This window comes from Camelina sativa, chromosome 11 (assembly GCF_000633955.1).
Source record: "Camelina sativa cultivar DH55 chromosome 11, Cs, whole genome shotgun sequence".
In the NCBI taxonomy this organism is placed as follows: domain Eukaryota; kingdom Viridiplantae; phylum Streptophyta; class Magnoliopsida; order Brassicales; family Brassicaceae; genus Camelina; species Camelina sativa.
In genome coordinates, this window is record NC_025695.1 from 28,035,060 (window position 1) to 28,054,106 (window position 19,047).

Genomic DNA, 19,047 nt, shown 5'->3' on the forward strand with positions numbered 1-19,047 from the left:
GTTTTGAAAAAACAAAACCAAAACAAAAACATCAAAAACTAAAATCCCGATACATAAGAATTCGCAAAACAAGATGCCAGAACCAAATAGAGGCTTTGAATTCTTTGTTAAAGGGAGGATCTTTCTTTGTAAATGGATCAAGAAAACAAAAACCAAAATTAAAATCTTGATTCCAAAACCAAAATAATACAAAAGCCAATTGCTTAAATACAGGAAAAATAAATCTGATCAAATCATGAACTCAATCAGTTGTACTGGTTCGATTTCAATCCTCAAAACAAAATTGAAAAACAAAACACAAAACACAAAACAAAAAAAACACAAAAACAAAACGAGAGAGAGAGAGTAATACCTCGACGAAGCGGAGACAAGCTTCCATGGATTAGATTCGAAACCCCTAAAACAAAAGTTAAAAACAACAAAGGATTAGTAAGATTTCGAAACCTTAAACAAAATCACGAAGAGGTTCAGGGTAAGAAACTTACGAGGAAGAAGAAACAAAATGGATTGAAATAGCTTCTTGCCCGAATCAAACCAAACAACCCTAGATCAGATCAGTACAACCTATATATATATATAAGAACGATTAGTGAGTAAAGTAAATCTAGAAACGGTTTCTAAGAAACCCTAAAAAAAACAAAGAACACGAAGAGGATCAGAGGAGTAAGAACCCTAACCAAATCAATCACGAAGGAGACCAAGCCCAGCCGATTGTTGTAGTTTCGTTCTCGAATCAAACCAAAAACAAAACCCTAGATAGATCAATACAGCATACATAAGAGCGAGCGATTACAAAATAAACTTATCAATCCTAGAAATGAATTCACGGTACAGAGAAATTGAAATACATACAACTAACCTTAATTTGAAACCAATCATCACGAAGGAGACGAAGCCCAGCCGATTATAATAGTTTCATGCCTAAATCAAACAAAAAACAAAAACCCTAGAAAGATCAACACAAAGTATATAAGAGCGATTACCAAAAAAAACTTATCAATTCTAAAAACGATTACGCGATTCAGAGAAATTGAATACGTACTACTAACCTTAAGGCTACTTTGAAACCAATCTCCCCACAAAACGTCGAAGACTTCTTCTTTTTTGGGAAAAAAAAAAAAAAAGAAGAGAGAAAAATTTGGGGTAAAAAATAATAATGTGTGAAAAAAAAAACAGAGTTTCTCCGAATATATAGAATTATAATCGTTGATGCGTTCTCTAACGGAGTAACGGGTATAATAATCATCCATAATGACCGTTGATCCATCGGATACTTTTAAATCGTACGGTCGTAAATGATGCAATTTAAACAAACCGCAAACGCTTTTTAGAGGCGGAGAAAATTAGCGTTTCTTTTCTTCCTCAACGGTTAAATGTAGGCCCAATAAGGCCCATTAATTGAAAAAGATCCGTGCGTTTTTTTTCTCACGCTCCCCTGCGACCTCTTTGCTTCTCATCTTCTTCCTTTCTTGGGTCTTAGGCGAGAAAATCACAAGGTCTCTCTCTTCTTCTCTTTTCTTCAATTCGTTTTCGAATTGTCTCGTCTTCTGTTTTCATTGAATCCCACACACAACACGGCCGAGTTCGTCTCCGAACTTCTTATCGATCTCAACGCTCACCACGAGTATGTATTCCTCCAAAACCCTAGTTCCTCTCCTCTTAACTCCTTCACTCAATTTTTACCGTCGATTTTTGAAATGCGTCGTCTGATTCAAACGAATCGTGTCAAAAACTATTCATCTTTTTTAAAACCCTAATTTTCAATTTGGGAATCTTCTGATGAATTGTGTCTTTGAATTATCAAATCCATTGTAGAGAAGAGAAAGGGCCAGTTGATTTTGAGGATTTGGAGTAACTTGAGAATCCAAATCATCATGTCACCTCAATGCAATGTATGAATCTTTATTGCAAAGTGAAAGGTCACATCATGTTATCTGTTATGCCTCGAATCAGCCCGAACCGAGGTAAGGTCTACACAAGTATATCCTTCTTGTTTATATCTTCTTCTTTACCGCTGAAAAGTAAAGTTAGCTTGAGTTCTCTCTAGTTTCTTTATGGGTACACCAAGACATAATATAGACAGACCTTTTTAATCAAGTTGGTGAAAGAAACAAATCCCATTTGCCAATCAGGCATACCTTCAATCTGATAGGTGTTTTCTGCTCCTGACATGTGTAATTCTCTCTACAGATTTCCAAAGCAGAGCTTGATCTTTTGCAAACTGTCCAAGAAAATGCACACCTCCGCTCACAAATTGTTCAATCTCCAGACAAATTGCAGGTATATATTTGGTCATACTAGCACTAGTCGTAAGATAAAATTTTGTGGCGTGATGTGGAGACAGGGAGGGAGCCTTAGAAGAGAAGAAGCTAGTACGTAGTACCTTTGGGAAACAAAGAAAGCTGAGCAATCAGCAATGTAAACTTTCCAGGAAAAGGCTGCCATTCTTGAGGTCTATGAAAAGGTATCTAATGAAATTCTAGATTATTTACTAAGTCCTATTGATTAACACGTAGCTAAATGCATTTAGGACATCTTTTGCAACTTGATGGATAACTGATGGAAATTACCAAGTCCTAGTTCACTGCGGATATTGTTCTCAAACCATTTGGTTTAGAGAAAAGATTTAATGTGTCCAGTTTTGGATTTATCTTTCAATTTTATGTGTGTTTAATGATGTTACAGGTATACCAATGCGAAAGCTGTTGAGAAAGAATACAAAGCTCTTAAAAGCTAAATTGAGCGATCATGGAGTAGCGTACAAATCACTTGAGGCGAAAGTGGTTGAAAGTCGTGGTTTATTTCTTTCCTCTTTAGATATTGTTTCGTAATTTTGTTTTGGGATGGAGGCTGTAATTTTCTAAACGAATCATTGAAACTAGCAACTAGAGAAGGAAAAAGCAGTCATGTTTCCATGACTGGAAAAAACATTTAAATAAACTAAAAGTGGAGGTTGAATCTAAAAGAGGTGAACTTGTGACAACATCCGTTTGCCTGGCTTCAAGTCCACGTCTTTTAGATTCAACCTCCACTTTTAGTAGACAAGGACAGGGAATGATTAAAAACCTAGGCTCGAGGCGAGTTAAGGCTCAGGGTTCATCGCCTCTATAGATGAGGCGATGCTATGACCCAAAGGCGCTCGCTCCGTGACGCCTTGGTATCAAGCGCCCCTCTCGTCGCTTTGCGCCTATGAAGAAAAGGTAATTATGGTTAAACTTATTATTTACTTGCCTTTTTATGTTTCCAAAATTAATTGCATGTTAACATTATTGCCGCTACAACTATTCCTACTGCCTAGAAAACCTAAAAAGTCTTTTGCATAAACCTTTTCACTTAATCTTTTTAACAACCTCTTTGTCTTCTCATCTCACGTTAAACACTTTCATCTTCTCAAGTCTCACAATAGTTTTTCTTTTATTCTCTGTTACAGACTTATGGTTTTATCTATTGGATTGCCTCTTTCTCTGTTCTTCAAATGATAATCCATATTTTTATTGGTTCTAACATGGTTTTGGACTCATACATGGTGCTAACATAGTTTAGAGATCAATGAATATAACTAACCTTTTGTTTTCTTGTGCAGTTGCGCCTCAGACACCAAAGGCTCGGAGCGAAGTGCGGCTAGGCTCAGGGCGCAAAACCAGCCCTTCGTAGCCTTACCTCGCCTCTCGCCTCTCGCCTCTCGCCTCTCGCCTCTCGCCATTTAAAACATAGATGTTGAATGAATCAGTAGTAGCTGTGTGGTAATGCTCCCTTGCTTTTAAACATCTAACAATATTAACGATGCTTTATCATCGCCGTAAGTTTTCTTTCTTTATATATCAACAGGTTGATTGATGACAATACTGCCAAGATTAAGCAGATGAGACAGTCAGGAAAAGAAGCTAGAGTGAACAGTTAGCCGCTAAATATGAAGAGATCGTGAAGCAGGTTTCTTTCGTTTCCATTAGGCGGTTAAAATATTTCGATTCCCTGATCTGAACATTGAGTAAGAACAGTTAATATATATAACCATGAATACAGTTGAAAAGGCGAGTTAAGAGGTTTCCAAAGTTAGACCCGCACTAGGCTTCTTACACATTCTATACTGAGCCTTGTTTTTGATGTTTGCAGTTTCATGAATACACATACATGATGTCTTTTGATATGTTTCTACCAAGCCTTTAAAGGTCAAGGCAAGTTCTGATTGAAGTATAGACCCACAAAGATCATCGACCGTTTAGATATATATATATATATATAGAGAGAGAGAGAGAGAGATTTTAACGACCACATTTTCTCTTCAAATTGTTAAAAGACTCGTTTAGACATTATCAATGTGATTGTTGTATTAAACTTGGGAAATGTTATAACTTATATCAGTTTATGTTGACTAATCGAACTCGTGACCTCAAAAACAAAACAAAAAAAAAGACTACCTATACCACTAGACCATCGAATTTCCCTCAAACGAGTACAATATTTTATACAAAACCATAAACAATGTGAATAAATAATTAAAATATCATTCGCTGTGCTTTTCAATCTTCAATCTCTGTGGATTCGGTATGAATATGATGTTTCAGCAAAACACATATACACATAAAACACACCTTAAACTAGAGTTTTACATCCAGTGAAATGTAGGCTATATGCATGTGTGAGCTGTAAGGTTAAGTCCATAAATCATGGGTTTTGTCGTTAAAAGAAGAGAAAGAAAGAACCTTATTTATAGACAAGGACCAACCAAGACAGCCCTTTCTATGCCTCTCCTCCAACTAAAAATGCCATCTGTTCACTTATGATTTCTTCACTCTTCTATTTCTTTTATATATATATATATATATATATGTTGTACTACTGTACGTACGCACGTAATTAAACAATAAACAGGAAAAACAAATTGAAATGTGGACCTCTCACTTAAAATATTGATTCAGAACTAAAAGTATACTAAAATATACTAAAAATCCGATTCAAGAGATCGGGCTTGGGAGAAAACCACATAAAATACTCTGGTTCATGGCTTAATGTACATATCTAGGTCGGGAACCTCTTAGTAATTCAGAAAGAAAAAAAAATATACTAAAATTCTAGTGGATGAAAAATATATATTGATGTGTAGGTAACCAAATCAATTTGAGCTTACAACAGCGGTGTTGCTTACTTACGTGGGTTTGTAACGACCGCTTAACGTCTAGCACATTTTGGAAACTAACCTCGATGTATGCACTACTTTCTTTTTTGTATTTTTTACAGCATATACAGTATATAGAAAATGTATAAAAGGATCCATGATATATCAACATTTTCTTTATCTTTGGAACATCTGTTAAGTGTTAGAACGTGATTTCATTATATACTATAGTGTTAAAGTTATAACTTTGAAAATAGTCATTAACATCTACTAAAACCATATATATACTACTTTTCGTACAACGTGTAGTATTTTAGAATATTTCTCATTAAAAAATGTAAATCACACCACATTTTATTTTCGCCTAATCATTTTTTACTATATACGTTACAGTTATATGAAAAGACATCTACAACAAAGTAACTACATCCTATATATTTGGAACACGTAATAAGAAAAAAACCATTGTAATATCATATACTGATCAGACAAATAGTACTAAAGCCGGAGTCGAAGACAACTCTAATGCAAACGAATCACAAGTTCACAACTCTAAGTTAGCTTTAACTACTACGTATATATACACACGTTTAATTATGTTGATACACTGCACATATGTATATATAGATCTATATATATGTTGCTTTCAAAATGTAATGTCGCTTACCAACGTCAATACTATTTCGATTTCTTTCGTCTTTCCTGTTTCAGTCACATGCCAAGCCTTAGAGCCGATTCAACATCCAATCTCCAAGCAAACCCACCTGATCTTATCCTCCATACATCACACGGTACCATCATCTTCCTCCACGTGGACGGCTCATACTTAACCCTAACCCTGCACGTCACCGCACCGTATAACTCCACCATGCATGCTATCTCCTCCAAAAGGTCCATGGCCACCACCAGCAACACCCTGATCACATCCACGTCCCGAGCTCCCATCATCCCCCGGTACGCCTGGTTTACCCAACAAACCCGGTTTGACCCATCCGAAACTAACCACGGACACGTGTCAACCTCTAACATCTTCATCACTCTCTCCTCTCCCTGATCCATACGGCCTAACTGCTCAAGGATGTGATACCCTCCCATGTCAGTACACGTGTCACTCACACACTCCACCGTCAACCACGACTCCACCACCTTCCGATTTGAAGATGACGACAGCCCTATGATAGAACCATACAAGCTCTTCTTTGGATCCATATCACTGATCAGATCCGAACAATACTCACTAGCTTGATCTCCATTGTTTCCTAGATCTCGATCCTTCTCCGGCAGCAACTGAAGCGTGACGATATCGCTTCTATCATCACCATCTATCTCTTTATGTAGATCGGTCTTTTTGTTCCCACCATCGCGACCATTCTTCTTACCAAGTATCCTAGAGTTATTATTATTACCACCACTACTTTTTCTATCCCGAACCCTAACATACTTCCGTTTCGGTCTTCTGTTTCTTCCAAGGAAACTTCTACTCTTTGAATCGTCGGAAGATTCACCAACAACTGGTTTTGGTGCGATCGGACGGAACCGTTGCATTATCTTGCTTATAACGGTATTGTCCTGATCCGTAGCACCATCGCAAAAAGTAGCTTGCCGCTGCGCTCCGTTATCATTCATGACTTGAGTCTGCCTCGATCTCACTATCTCTCCGGTTGAGTTAAAATTTTGAGATGTTCTTTTATGGTGTTTGATATAATTAAGGAAGTTGCCCAATATTGTTTAAAAGATAAGGAAAATAAAATAAAATAGTTGAGAGAGTATGTGAGAGATATAAGAGGAAAGTTAGTACATAAACACGTGGCTAGGGCAAGCGTTTATCACATTTAGAATATATGATTTGATGATTGGTTCCATATTTATGCAATGGGTCCCCAGTTCATAGATGCATTTCTTCAACATATTTATGTTGACATCAAAAACTTCATACAGTACATATATGTTTTTGTTGTCGTAATATGTATACGCATTGTTGAAACAAAATCTTCATAAGTATCACGTCCTAACAAAACATATAATTTATCTAACACAGTAATTTCTCGAATTAAATGAAACAATCGTATTTTAATATGTGACTAGTAATATCAAAGTATTAGATTTACTGTGAACAGAAATATTATATCTCATGTACTTTTTTTTTTTTTAAACATCGTTATATACGTACACTCTCAGTATATCAAATGCTAAGCAATCCATATAGTTAACGCTAACAATGAACAATGCTTTACTATAAAACGGCATTAACTGATTACGGGTTCATATATATATATATATATATAATATGGGTTCAAAGATATTTATCATGTACATGTGGGCTGATTTGTGAGAGAGAGTTTCCTACAATTTAGGTGTGATTGCTTATTTTTGCGTATAAGTTAGTTCCCGTTTAAAAATGGATATATAGTCGGCAATCTACATGTAAATGTCCTTAGAAGTTGTTTATTATAAATTGAAACTAGCTAACATCAATTGTAGTTGGTATAAAGGACTCAAACTATTCGGTTAAAAAGGACGATAATATAAATACTATACTTACATTTGAACACAATAATACTTAAAAATCATATTACTCATTTTTTTTTTATATACATTTTTCATTTTTACCATCTAAAAAGAAGAAAAAAAAGGAAATTGTTCGTTTGATAACTACCTTAGTCTTTAAAATTTGTTTAGCAAAAAAAATATGAAGGACTACATATATAGCTAAATAATAAAGTTATTCTACCAATTACGGAATTACCTAAACATAAACTTAAATATATAGGTCCATCGTACATGCATGATGCATCCACGATTCACTGGCTGTGTACATATATGCAGTATGTATATTACGTACGTATATACACACGTGTTCAGGATTATATCGAGCCAAACAAGTACAAAGAAATTATTTTTTTTCTCAAAAGCAAACCAATAGAAATAATATTTGTTGAGTTTTTGAATTTCAAAAAAGCACGACAAGATATATAGATATAAGCGTATCTATCGTGATGGGGAGATTAGAGATTTTGGTCCAAATCAGAGAGTGCTGGACCAATCAGTCTCAACCATCTATTCCACCACTACGCAAAGTTTTAATCCACGTGGACTTTCTCCTCACCAATAGCGTCGCTCTTCATTTATCCCCATCACACATTTTGTATATTATAGATCAAATAGTATTTTATAGGACCATTACTTTATAGGTCAAGATTGAGAGATGCTAGTTTACAAAGAATAAAAGATAGAGAGATGCTATCAAATCAGAAGGAAAAAAAAAACAGATGGTGAGATGCTAATTGGGTTTTATTTCTTACATGCATACAGTTTAAATAGTTGAAAGTTTCAGAAGTTGCATAACAAATATAAGTATCCAACGAAAAAAGTGATAAAGCTCATTTTGAGGAGACTCACTGTAGGTCAAAAGTTAAATTTCATTCATTCATTATGATTTGTATTTAAATTCAAATTTGCTCTTAAAAGAGTTAGTTAAGCTAGTTTGATTCTTTGTTTCTAGCTTGAAATTTTTCATAATTTGGAGATAAGCGCATTGATAAGCAATTATTATAAAAAAACACTCATTTAGCTATTTTAGATACTTTCAAAAACTTCACACTGGAAGAAGATGTAAAAGACTTTAATTATATTTGCCTATAGATTTTGTAGACTCTCTAACCCTATATGAAGTAAATTTAAGACAATTGGATTTGCTCTTCTTCAATATTATTCTAGAGCTGCATACGGAGAATGCAGACATGCAAGTACATCATGCAGCATTAAAATACATATAATGTTTCACTTATATCGCGATAACTACTGAGTTTACTATTCGCTTTTATAATACCTTAGGTATATATCTTACGTAATTCTTTTAGGGTCAATATTGTTTTTTTGTTCTTTGTAGACTTTAGCTTATTCGAGAAAAACAGACACGTGATAGGCTCCTATTCGTTTTCTCGTCAACCAAAAATTCCATCACTGTTATAAAAATTCCACAAGCCGAGTCCACAAGAACGTGACATCAACGTACGGGTTAGATTCATCTCACAACAACACTTGAACGGCCACGATCGATAAAACTGAGCCCCAACCAAACACTTCTCTCCCAGGTAATATGGGTATGGCATGGCGTCACTAATTCAACGAAACAAGACAATTAAACAGAAAGGGAAAAAAGAAACAAAAAACATAAAACGTGAAAGCTCATTGGTTGATGTCTTTCTCTGTTGAGATGCCATGTGTAATATATTTTTTCCCCTGTGTGTGTTTGAGTGTTCCATAACCACTTTATTTATTCCCTCCCTTCGATAGATCTTTTTACAAATTTATATTATTTGTATACTTTTCTTATAACTTTTTGCTTAGCCAATGAGAATTCTCCATATGGATTCAAAAGCCCACGAAGATTTTTGGATGTGATGTAATCATCATTATTGGCTACTGCAGAATGGGTCTATCTAACATGCGCATATAGCATATCGACACTTCTATATAATAAAGCCATATAAATATACACCTAGCTAGTTCACACACACACATATATATATATATATATGTACGTACAAAACCTTCAAATGTAACCCAAAGATCTTTTTCTTGCAGCATATGTAACTCCAAAAACTACAAGATGAGATGAGATTGTCCAATAATATAGAGACTAATACACATGTCGGTAATGAAATCTCGAGGATCTTGTTCAGTTGTTCTTAAGAACACACATCGGACTCTTCTCTATATATACAGTTTACACGGTTGCTTAAATCCATATATTACTAATTAAGTACACCAATAACAGTTTATTTATCTTTTTTCCAAAATATACATAAATAAAAGTACATACAAATATGTATATGTTGTTGGTGGCTTTGGTGCATGAATGCATAATAGTGTCCGAGTACAGTTCATTTATCTCTCAACCATAAACTACAATTATATTCAAGATATATAACTTCAATAGATATATATATGTTCACTCTCTTGAAATGCCAATTCTCCCTTGTTTCTATTTTGTGACAATGAACTGTAAAATTACATATATTATCTTATAACATGCAAATTTAGATCTATGTTATACCCAAATGATAGGTATAAATAAAAATGAATTCAAAAGTCAAGCAAATGCCATTATAGTCATGCAAATGCCATAATGGCAATTTCTAATCTATATATAAGGTTCTCTTACGCACAAATTTATTCCGGAAGACTTGATTCTCAAGACTTCCCCCATATATATTAGCATTTAATTCGTTTCTCTTTTTTGTATTACACTTATTAACTTCCTAATACACAAAGTTGGAAATAGTGGTTAAGTTGTGAGATTAAACCACCTTAACCACAACTTGACCTTAATTAATGATCTTACCCTCTATACCTCATCAGAGCCAAAGAGTTAAAGCTGCACTAGTATCCAACCTCCATGCAAATCCACCAAACTCCATCTTCCACACATCACACGGCACCGTTTTAGTGTACTTGGTCTCTCGCCACGTGTATTCCAGTCTTACCTTACACGTAAAAGTTCGGTAGTCATAAAACGTCGCCGTTTGGTCAACCACCAACCACACAATCACGTCTCTACCGAACCCGCCGTCTCCGGTTACTATCTTCCGGTAAGCCTCGTTAACCATTACAACACGGTTCGAACCATCCGATATGAAACCAGGACACGTGTCTTTGTCTAAAGCATCCTTGATCTCTTCGTCCGTTAACCCTACCGCATGGGATACCGAGCCACTGTTAACGGACTCCAACGTCACCCACGTCTCTACTGGAACCCGTTGCAGCAGCACTTCATCGCCGCCGTTAAACTTGAGCCACGTGTCCGTTTCACCGGTTTCATCTCCGATCATTGCTTCCACCGCTGGATCCAGATTAGTATGATGATCCAAACTCAACGGCGTAGATCTCTCCGGCAAGAGCTGTAGCGTGACGATATCTTCCCGACCATTCTCCGGATCTGTCGAGCTAGATCTGACGCCGTCGTCCGTCTTTGATCGACACGTGGCTTTACTATTCTTGGAAACCCTAACGTACTTCCTCTTCGTCCTTCTCATGATACTCGTATCTCCGACGAATGGTTGACCAGTAGTCGTCGGCTTTGGAGCGATCGGACGGTACTTAAGCATGAGAGTATCAACAGAGGTGTTATCTTGCGCTTTACCTGCGCATCTTAGCGTCCGCCATAACTCATGATCTTGATCCATTTCTCTCTCTCTCTTTCCTCTATCTCTCTTCACTCTCTTCACTCTCTCTCTTTCTATTTCTCTATATTCTTTCTGTGTCTCTCCGGTGGCCGAAGAGATTAACATTTGGGAATAGGAGAACGCCACGTGTTTAGGGCAAAAACATATATATGCGAGACAGTACTTGGATATCAGTGGATGGTTATGTGTGCGTCTCATTTATGCCATCGTTACACTAATTTTATGTCTCTTTGCTTCTTTTGTTTTGTTTGAACTTTTATTTTCCGATAAAAGGAGAGATTAACTATTATTATTTTCATAAAATTATTTTCGTTTCTTTTTTTAGATTATAAGCAAATGATCCTACATTCCTAACCAATTACTTGTGAGTTGTGACTAAGTTTTAAAACCTAGGATCTGTGTTTCGTCCATCTTATCATAATAAAAGCTTCATTTACCAGTAAAATAATGTCAATTTGGGTAGGTGTCGTCGTGTCGATATGGGTCATTATATTGTAGTTCGTTTGTTTTCTTGGTGGATTTTAATTAGATTTCTTTGTCCATATGTAAAGGACACTCAATGAAAAGATTAAGGATTTCTATATATATATATATATATATTTTGGAAAGGGTTAAGGATTATACAAGCCAACGATTACTGGTCATGGGCTGATATACTTTGTGTATATACGACGCGTAATTATATTAAGTTTAGTTGATTACATGTTTACCATCTCTTCGTGTTGTATATGTATTATTAATTAATATATGTATATTATTCATATGCGTTAGATTGATCAGTTCATACATGCGTGAGTGATCAAATCCAATAAAGAAGCCCGAAAAAACTTGTAAACGTTGTCTATTTGTGACGACTACCGGCCGTTTTGATCAGTTGACGTATAGAGATGTTCTTAAAGAAACTTAAAATAAGTCTTTGATCATAAAAACTAGTAGGTATACACTATTAATCAAATTGTGTAATCTGTTTCGTCACTCTAATGTATGATATATATGTGCTTTCTAACTAATTATTAAAGTATAAAATACAAATGACTATATAAAAGATGGTACATTTTGATCTCAACAACACTCGTTTCACATGGTTTATTAATTAAGTTAAATACATAACCTTATTACATTTCTAAACAAAAATGCACTAGATGGTGTTCAATCGGCTTTTATCATTTGGTTTTGGTTCTGAATAATTTTAATAATTTTATGTATATATAAACTGTACGGAGGACACAAGATGGCTCGGTTTTGCACGATATTAGTTCCAGCTATAAATGGCATGGTAGACTACTTGGCAGCATATATTTGTATAAAATATGACTGTAAATCTTCTGAAATATCTCGTCGGGCTCAAATCCTATAAACGGGTATTGAGATACGAGATTAACAAAGCTCTCTCCGTATTAACAAAACAAAACAAATATGTATGGTCGAAACCGGTTACAAAGCAGGCAGACACACACAAACATTAATTATACTATAAGCAATGTGACTTTTATAACATACATCTCTCCACATATAAACATACACATTGGTCGACATGATAATTTAATTGGATGGTTATCTAAAGCACCCAATAATTCTGGGAACTGCGATGTGTGATTTGATTGGCTTATTGCTCTTTTATTATTATGAAATTTATACTATATGATAAAATCATAAAATTAGGTGTCTGGGTCCCATGATCAGGCTAAAACAGCATCTGGTGTTTTTTTTACCTCATTTCAAGACTACTCTTCTTATATATGGGAAATGGTCCTTCCTTCTCCTCACAACCAATCAAATTGCATGAAGTGTCCTCCATTTCAAAATTGAAAAAGCTGGCATGTCAGTGCACATTTGGAAATATATATACGTATAATATCTATCTCTATCTATTTAAAATATGCATGTGTCTATATTGTGTCTCCATTTATGGAAGTGTAAAGCGATAAGCCTTAAGGGCTTCTCATTGTTCCGTGGTCGGCCCTATGCATCCCCGGTTCTAGGGGTGTGCCCTCATTCAGATTTGGTTTTTTAAAAACTAACTGAACTACACAACTAAAGTAATTCTGGTTTGAGAAAAGAAAAACAAAATGTTCTGGTTTGGGGATTTAAAAAAAAAATAAATATATATTTTTTCTTTTTGTTTAAAAAATAGGTTCGTTTAGAGTTCAATTCGATTCAATTTAAAGGTATAATTAGGTTTAATTAGAGTTTGGTTCATTTGTATCTTATACTTTTGATATGGTTCAAGATTTTCCATTCTAATTTTGTTTTGGTTCATTTGTCATCAAGATGTCCTTAATCTAAAATTCAAAATTAGAGATATTAAGGATTTGTGATATTTGTATTTGCATTTGATAAAGAAAAATTCAAGGAATAAACCTTTGTATTCATTTCTTTATATAGAGCACCAAATACAGCATATAAACTAAGAGCATAGTATTCATTTCAAACATATCTTTCCCAACTTATGTCATATATGATAAGTTGGGAAAGAGATATGTTTGAATTGCTTCTTTTTACCAAAGAAATGCATTCATGACCTCTGCGGTCAGGAATTTTGTGGTCTAGATTCCTTAGACAATAATGACTTAAATGAAATCAAAAGATGGACTAAGGCAGGCGTGCATAGATCTCAATATTTTATTAAGCATTAATCCTTTCCCTGACGAAGAATCGTACGTTGGATACAAAATAAAATTGGTTTTAAACCGGTAAATAGACGTGTAATAAATAAAATTGATCTTGTCCCTAGCTATCAACAATTAGCGAAACTGACTCTCTAAAGCACAAGCTATGCTAATTGCTAGCTCCTCTGGATATTGTACTACAATCATGTTACTTCCTTCTTGTATTCAAAAGCAGCTAATTAAATCATGCAACCGAGTTTAATGCAAAGCCGTGAAAAGAACATCTCCTACTTCAAATACTTATTCTACGTACTAATCCTTTTTAACAATTTATCTCATATATATATACACACACAAACTAGTAAACAAGACTAGAATGTTAATAACATTATGTTATAATCTCAACCTATATTAATTTCGTAGGAATGTTACTGTGGTTACTTATCACTCAAAAGTTTCATATATTTTGGTACGTACACAGTGAAAAATATTCCAGATGTTTTCTTTTGTTGGGTATAAGGGTAGGCCTCTAATGGGCTTTAATAAACGATATTAGGCCCATCGAAATTGAAAAATCTTAAGTTGTTGTGTGTCAGTGTCACAGTCGCTTCATCTGGAAGACATACATTTTCTCTGGTGTCTGTTTACTTCTTCTTCTTCCTCCTCCTCCTCCTTTGTGTTGGTCAATCGCCGATCTCGTTGCTTCATTTTACTGTGAGTTTTTATAATTTTTTCTCGATTCTTCATATCTCATATCCGAATCGGCCATTTCTTCTTTCACTTTTTGTTTGCTGTATCTTCGGATCTATATAGAGAATCGATTTTTTTTTTCTAGGGCTCTACGCATTTTTGTTCTTCTTGTTTTGATATTCTTTTGTATGTATAAAATGGCAAAAAATGGTTGAGAAACGTCTCTGTTTGTTTCAGAGAGGTTGATTGGTACAAAAGTAGTGTTCATCAAATGGTTGGAGGAGGTGTTATCCAGCAGCTTCTTAGAAGGAAACTTCAATCTCAATCAGTCGTGAGATTTTCTTACTCCCTATAACATCTTTTTAGGATCTGTTTAAAGAGAGAGAGAATCATAGGGTTTATTTTGGTTCTTGTGTGTACGCAATTCATTGCTTCCGTGGGAATCTCACTGGAGAATTTTTGTGGATTTGGAGATTTTGGAATATAAGAACAGCTTAGACATGTTGATTTGTGCTTAGAGAGTATGAAATGAGTAGACTTTTGTTTCTTTAAGCATACACCTACTTGGCTACTTGGTCCTGGCCATTTTTGTTTCTTACTTTGTTGTTCATTTGTTCTGTGTTATCAATCCACCACAGGCAACTCCGGTATTGTCATGGTTTTCTTCGAAGAAAGCTAATGAAGATGCTGGGTCTGCTGGTGTAAGAGCGTTTGCTCTCATGGGTGCTGGTATCACAGGATTGTTGAGTTTTTCGACAGTGGCATCTGCTGATGAGGCCGAACATGGTTTGGAGTGTCCAAACTACCCTTGGCCACATGAAGGCATTCTCAGCTCATATGACCATGCTTCGTGAGTGTTTTTTCAATCTACACTTTTGTCTCAGTTATTCTTTTAATTGTAATACTAAAGCTGAGAAATTGACAAATTCGAGACCGGCGTTGATTTTGCTATGAGCAGGATCCGTCGTGGTCACCAAGTTTATCAGCAAGTCTGTGCGTCTTGCCACTCGATGTCTCTGATCTCGTACCGAGATTTGGTGGGTGTTGCCTACACAGAGGAAGAGGCAAAGGCAATGGCAGCTGAAATCGAGGTTGTTGATGGACCAAATGATGAGGGTGAGATGTTCACCCGACCTGGTAAACTCAGTGACCGGCTTCCTCAACCATACTCAAATGAATCAGCTGCGAGGTTCGCCAATGGAGGAGCTTATCCACCTGATCTAAGTCTTGTAACTAAGGTCTTGTGCTATTTCACTCAATTTGTTTACTTTTTATCAAATTCATCGTCTGTGATCTAAACAGCAGCTTTGTTTGGCTCTGCTAGGCACGTCACAATGGCCAAAATTATGTCTTTGCTCTGTTGACTGGTTACCGTGACCCTCCTGCTGGAATTTCGGTATATTCGCATCACTTGTATTTTACAACTTCAAATTGTTGGATTTTAAATTTGATCCTGTGACAATGGTACAGATCAGAGAGGGGTTACACTACAATCCCTATTTCCCTGGTGGAGCAATTGCTATGCCAAAGATGCTTAATGATGAAGCTGTGGAATATGAAGATGGAACCCCTGCAACAGAAGCACAGGTTAGTTTTCCTCTGCTTTAGAAAAGAATTACAGACCATATAGCTTTCTCATATTTGACCTCTTTAATTTTTCTTTGTTTAACTGTGATGCAGATGGGTAAAGATGTTGTATCATTCTTGTCCTGGGCAGCTGAACCAGAAATGGAAGAGAGGAAATTGGTAAGTTTCTTTGTTTGATCATGTGATTCCATTGTTTAAGCTGCCGTTTCTATATATACAAGATTGCAACAGGGGTGTCTATAGGTTCTGTCATTTGGTTTTCAGATTCAGTCTTAGAAAATTGTAACCAAACTAAAACCGCATAGTGTAGATTGGTTTGGTTTAGATATAGAAGAATTATTGTACCAATTTATCCATGTTCGGTTTAGCAGATTGAATTCCCATAGTTGCATTGACCACAACACCGCTCTTGTCTTTAGACTGCTAATCCCAGACCAACAGTAACCCATTCTAGATACTAGTTTGCTATTATGAGACTTGAACTTGACTTATATGTTCTAGAGCATATTGTTTCTTTGTATTCAAAACTGTAATGTTTGGCTCTAAACCAACCCCCAGAGGGAACCCGCAAAATTTGGTGATCCAACTCTTAGGTTTCTGTTAACGTTGGTTCTATGTGTGTGCAGATGGGTTTCAAATGGATATTTTTACTGTCTTTGGCTCTGCTTCAAGCTGCATATTACAGGAGACTGAAATGGTCAGTACTCAAATCCCGTAAGCTTGTTCTCGACGTCGTGAACTAATCCCGTGAAGATCAGCTTTTCTCGGGATAATAAGCATTAATCTTGAATGGGATGAAATGGCGAAATCCCACTTTTTTTTGTCTCCAAAACATGTTTCTTTATTTATCGTTTAGAGAGTCTCTAATGAGGGAAAATAAGTTAAGTTTCATTTCTAACCTCATATTTTGCACATGGTTTTGAGATTGTATTATTTCCATTTCTGTTTGTTTGTCTCCGAAGCCGGTCTCGGCTTGTCTTAATAAAAATATGTGGTTTTACAACCTCTCCTGTGTATATCAAAACATGATTTGTTACAATTCGAATTGCATAGAAATCAAAATCTGCATAATTGTCGACTGGTGGAAGATTTGAACTTTAAAAATCTTAACGGCATCATTGTGTTAGTCATTAGATTTGTAAATGAACACAAAACCTGAAACCTGATAGATCAAAATTGGTCTTGACCAACTTACTTCTCTTGTGAACTCGAGTTTGTATAACTTTGAAAAATGCGGGAAGAATATAGGCTAGATCCGTTAGGACAATAACAGACAAATTACACAATCCTACAAACAAACGTTACAAATCGGACGAAAGCTCAAAACAAAAATGCACACTTCTGGTTGTCCCTTGGAAATCAATCAAATATAAATATAATGAGCTCAAAATTTAATAATAACCTTTGAGAAAATACCAAAAAAATAAGAACAAATCAAACTCTGGCAGGCTTCTGCAAAACAGCCGAGAGATAAACCTCTGCTGCATCAGTTTTCTCTCCAACAACCCATTTCAGCTTCTTATACCCAAACCGCTCTATCAAACGCGTAAGAACTCTCTTCTTCTCCTCATTCCCGCAATAGAAATTATCCAACCAGAACAAGCCACCGGGTTTCAAGATCCGATCAAGATCAAACATCAAGAACTCCAACTTCTCAGGCTTACTACCACCCGCTAAATCCAATCCACTAGAAGCATGAATAAGATCAAAAACATTGTCGTAGAACGGTAACCTCTGATCCAAACTCATGAACAACGGAAAAATACCTCTAGCAGCTACGAATTCGCTGAAAGGAGCACCTATGTTCAACGTATTACTGATTATATTCACATTCTTTTCAGCCATTTTAGCAGCGAATGTACCTGATCCGCTGCTAATATCGAACCCGATCCGGATTTTCCCATGGCCTAAACTCAAAACATCATCTATCAAGAAATCAGTCTTCAACTTAACCTTAACAAACCTATCTCTCTCATGACTAGTAGCAGCTAGATCAAAGCAACCAACACAGTCCCGGCTCAGTTTCTTACCTTTCAAGCAATCGAAACTTTTGCAGCCAAGACCGCTCCAGTTAACGCTATCGTTACCAACAGGTCTCCACAACGAATCAGGAAACGTGGCGAGACCTGGCTTATGTACAGTTTTAGCCAAACATCGACGTCGTGGCAACGGTTCACAAGCGCGGAGAATCAACTTCTGAGCTAGGCTCCAATCATCAGGACACTTGTCGAAGACATTGTACGACATATACTGAGATAACAAATCTAGAGACGTTTCGCAAGAATGTCCAACGGATGCAACCATCTGTGTGATACCAGTACGAGAGTCTTTGCCGAGAGGAAGCTGGTGTTGCTGGAGGAACAGTTTAAGCTCTTGGGGGACTTCAGGATGCGAGAGATCGAGAGATTCGTAACCAACCATCTTTGTCTCCATCTGAGAGAGTGTGCGGTGAGAGGAATCGATTTCTCTGAGGATGAGGGAGAGATGCTGAGAAACCAAAGAGACGTTGTTGGAATGAAGAGGATGGTGCGTGTTGTTGGATTGGGAACGAGACGAGAAGGCGTATAGTGCGAAGAGGTTTGTAGAGACTACAGAGAAGAGCATAAGGAGGTTGATGGCTGAAGAGAAGAGCGTTGATCGCCTGAATCTTGCGGTTCCATCGCCAATCTTTAGCGATACGGATCCCATCTTGAGCGTTACACTTCAATATTTTGCATCAATTCACCAGTTATACCATATTATATTGTTGGAACTTAACCTATGATTGGATCTGCAAATACAATTTGTATGATGTTTAAGATACGATCTTGAATACCAAAGTAGAAATGCAAAAAAAAAAAAAAAAAAAAAAAAAAAG

At 36.1% G+C, this 19,047-nt stretch overlaps 4 protein-coding genes and 2 long non-coding RNA genes across 8 annotated transcripts in view; 2 read left to right on the forward strand and 4 right to left on the reverse strand.

Annotated features, from left to right (window-relative positions):
• LOC104724445 lies at window positions 506-929 on the reverse strand. Its single transcript, XR_757668.1, has 3 exons — window positions 860-929; window positions 678-752; window positions 506-564 (listed from the first exon to the last, which is right to left on the reverse strand). It is a non-coding gene; the product is annotated as an uncharacterized LOC104724445 (long non-coding RNA).
• Window positions 1,422-4,376, forward strand: LOC104724446. Its single transcript, XR_757669.1, has 7 exons — window positions 1,422-1,624; window positions 1,816-1,964; window positions 2,191-2,464; window positions 2,686-3,200; window positions 3,584-3,743; window positions 3,829-3,930; window positions 4,114-4,376. It is a non-coding gene; the product is annotated as an uncharacterized LOC104724446 (long non-coding RNA).
• Window positions 5,568-6,855, reverse strand: LOC104724447. The gene has a single exon (XM_010442935.2). The coding sequence runs from the start codon at window positions 6,740-6,742 to the stop codon at window positions 5,828-5,830; it is 915 nt and encodes a 304-aa protein (XP_010441237.1). The 5' UTR covers window positions 6,743-6,855; the 3' UTR covers window positions 5,568-5,827.
• On the reverse strand, window positions 10,313-11,589 carry LOC104724449. The gene has a single exon (XM_010442936.2). The coding sequence runs from the start codon at window positions 11,500-11,502 to the stop codon at window positions 10,477-10,479; it is 1,026 nt and encodes a 341-aa protein (XP_010441238.1). The 5' UTR covers window positions 11,503-11,589; the 3' UTR covers window positions 10,313-10,476.
• Window positions 14,517-17,196, forward strand: LOC104724450 (cytochrome c1 2, heme protein, mitochondrial). Its single transcript, XM_010442937.1, has 8 exons — window positions 14,517-14,627; window positions 14,841-14,934; window positions 15,242-15,453; window positions 15,562-15,841; window positions 15,928-15,999; window positions 16,074-16,190; window positions 16,284-16,349; window positions 16,817-17,196. The coding sequence occupies exons 2-8, from the start codon at window positions 14,875-14,877 to the stop codon at window positions 16,931-16,933; spliced, it is 924 nt and encodes a 307-aa protein (XP_010441239.1). The 5' UTR covers window positions 14,517-14,627; window positions 14,841-14,874; the 3' UTR covers window positions 16,934-17,196.
• LOC104724452 overlaps window positions 17,389-19,047 on the reverse strand; it is a 2,031-nt gene continuing 372 nt past the window's right edge. Inside the window, exons 2-3 of one of the 3 annotated variants that reach the window (XM_010442940.2) lie at window positions 18,221-18,960; window positions 17,389-18,097 (exon numbers count right to left, since the gene is read on the reverse strand). In XM_010442940.2, the coding sequence (XP_010441242.1) occupies window positions 17,625-18,097; window positions 18,221-18,878 (1,131 nt within the window). In that variant the 5' untranslated portion in view covers window positions 18,879-18,960 and the 3' untranslated portion in view covers window positions 17,389-17,624. Of the gene's footprint in view, window positions 18,961-19,047 lie in introns of all 3 variants that reach the window. The other 2 variants (XM_019231415.1, XM_010442939.2) reach the window with 2 other exon arrangements.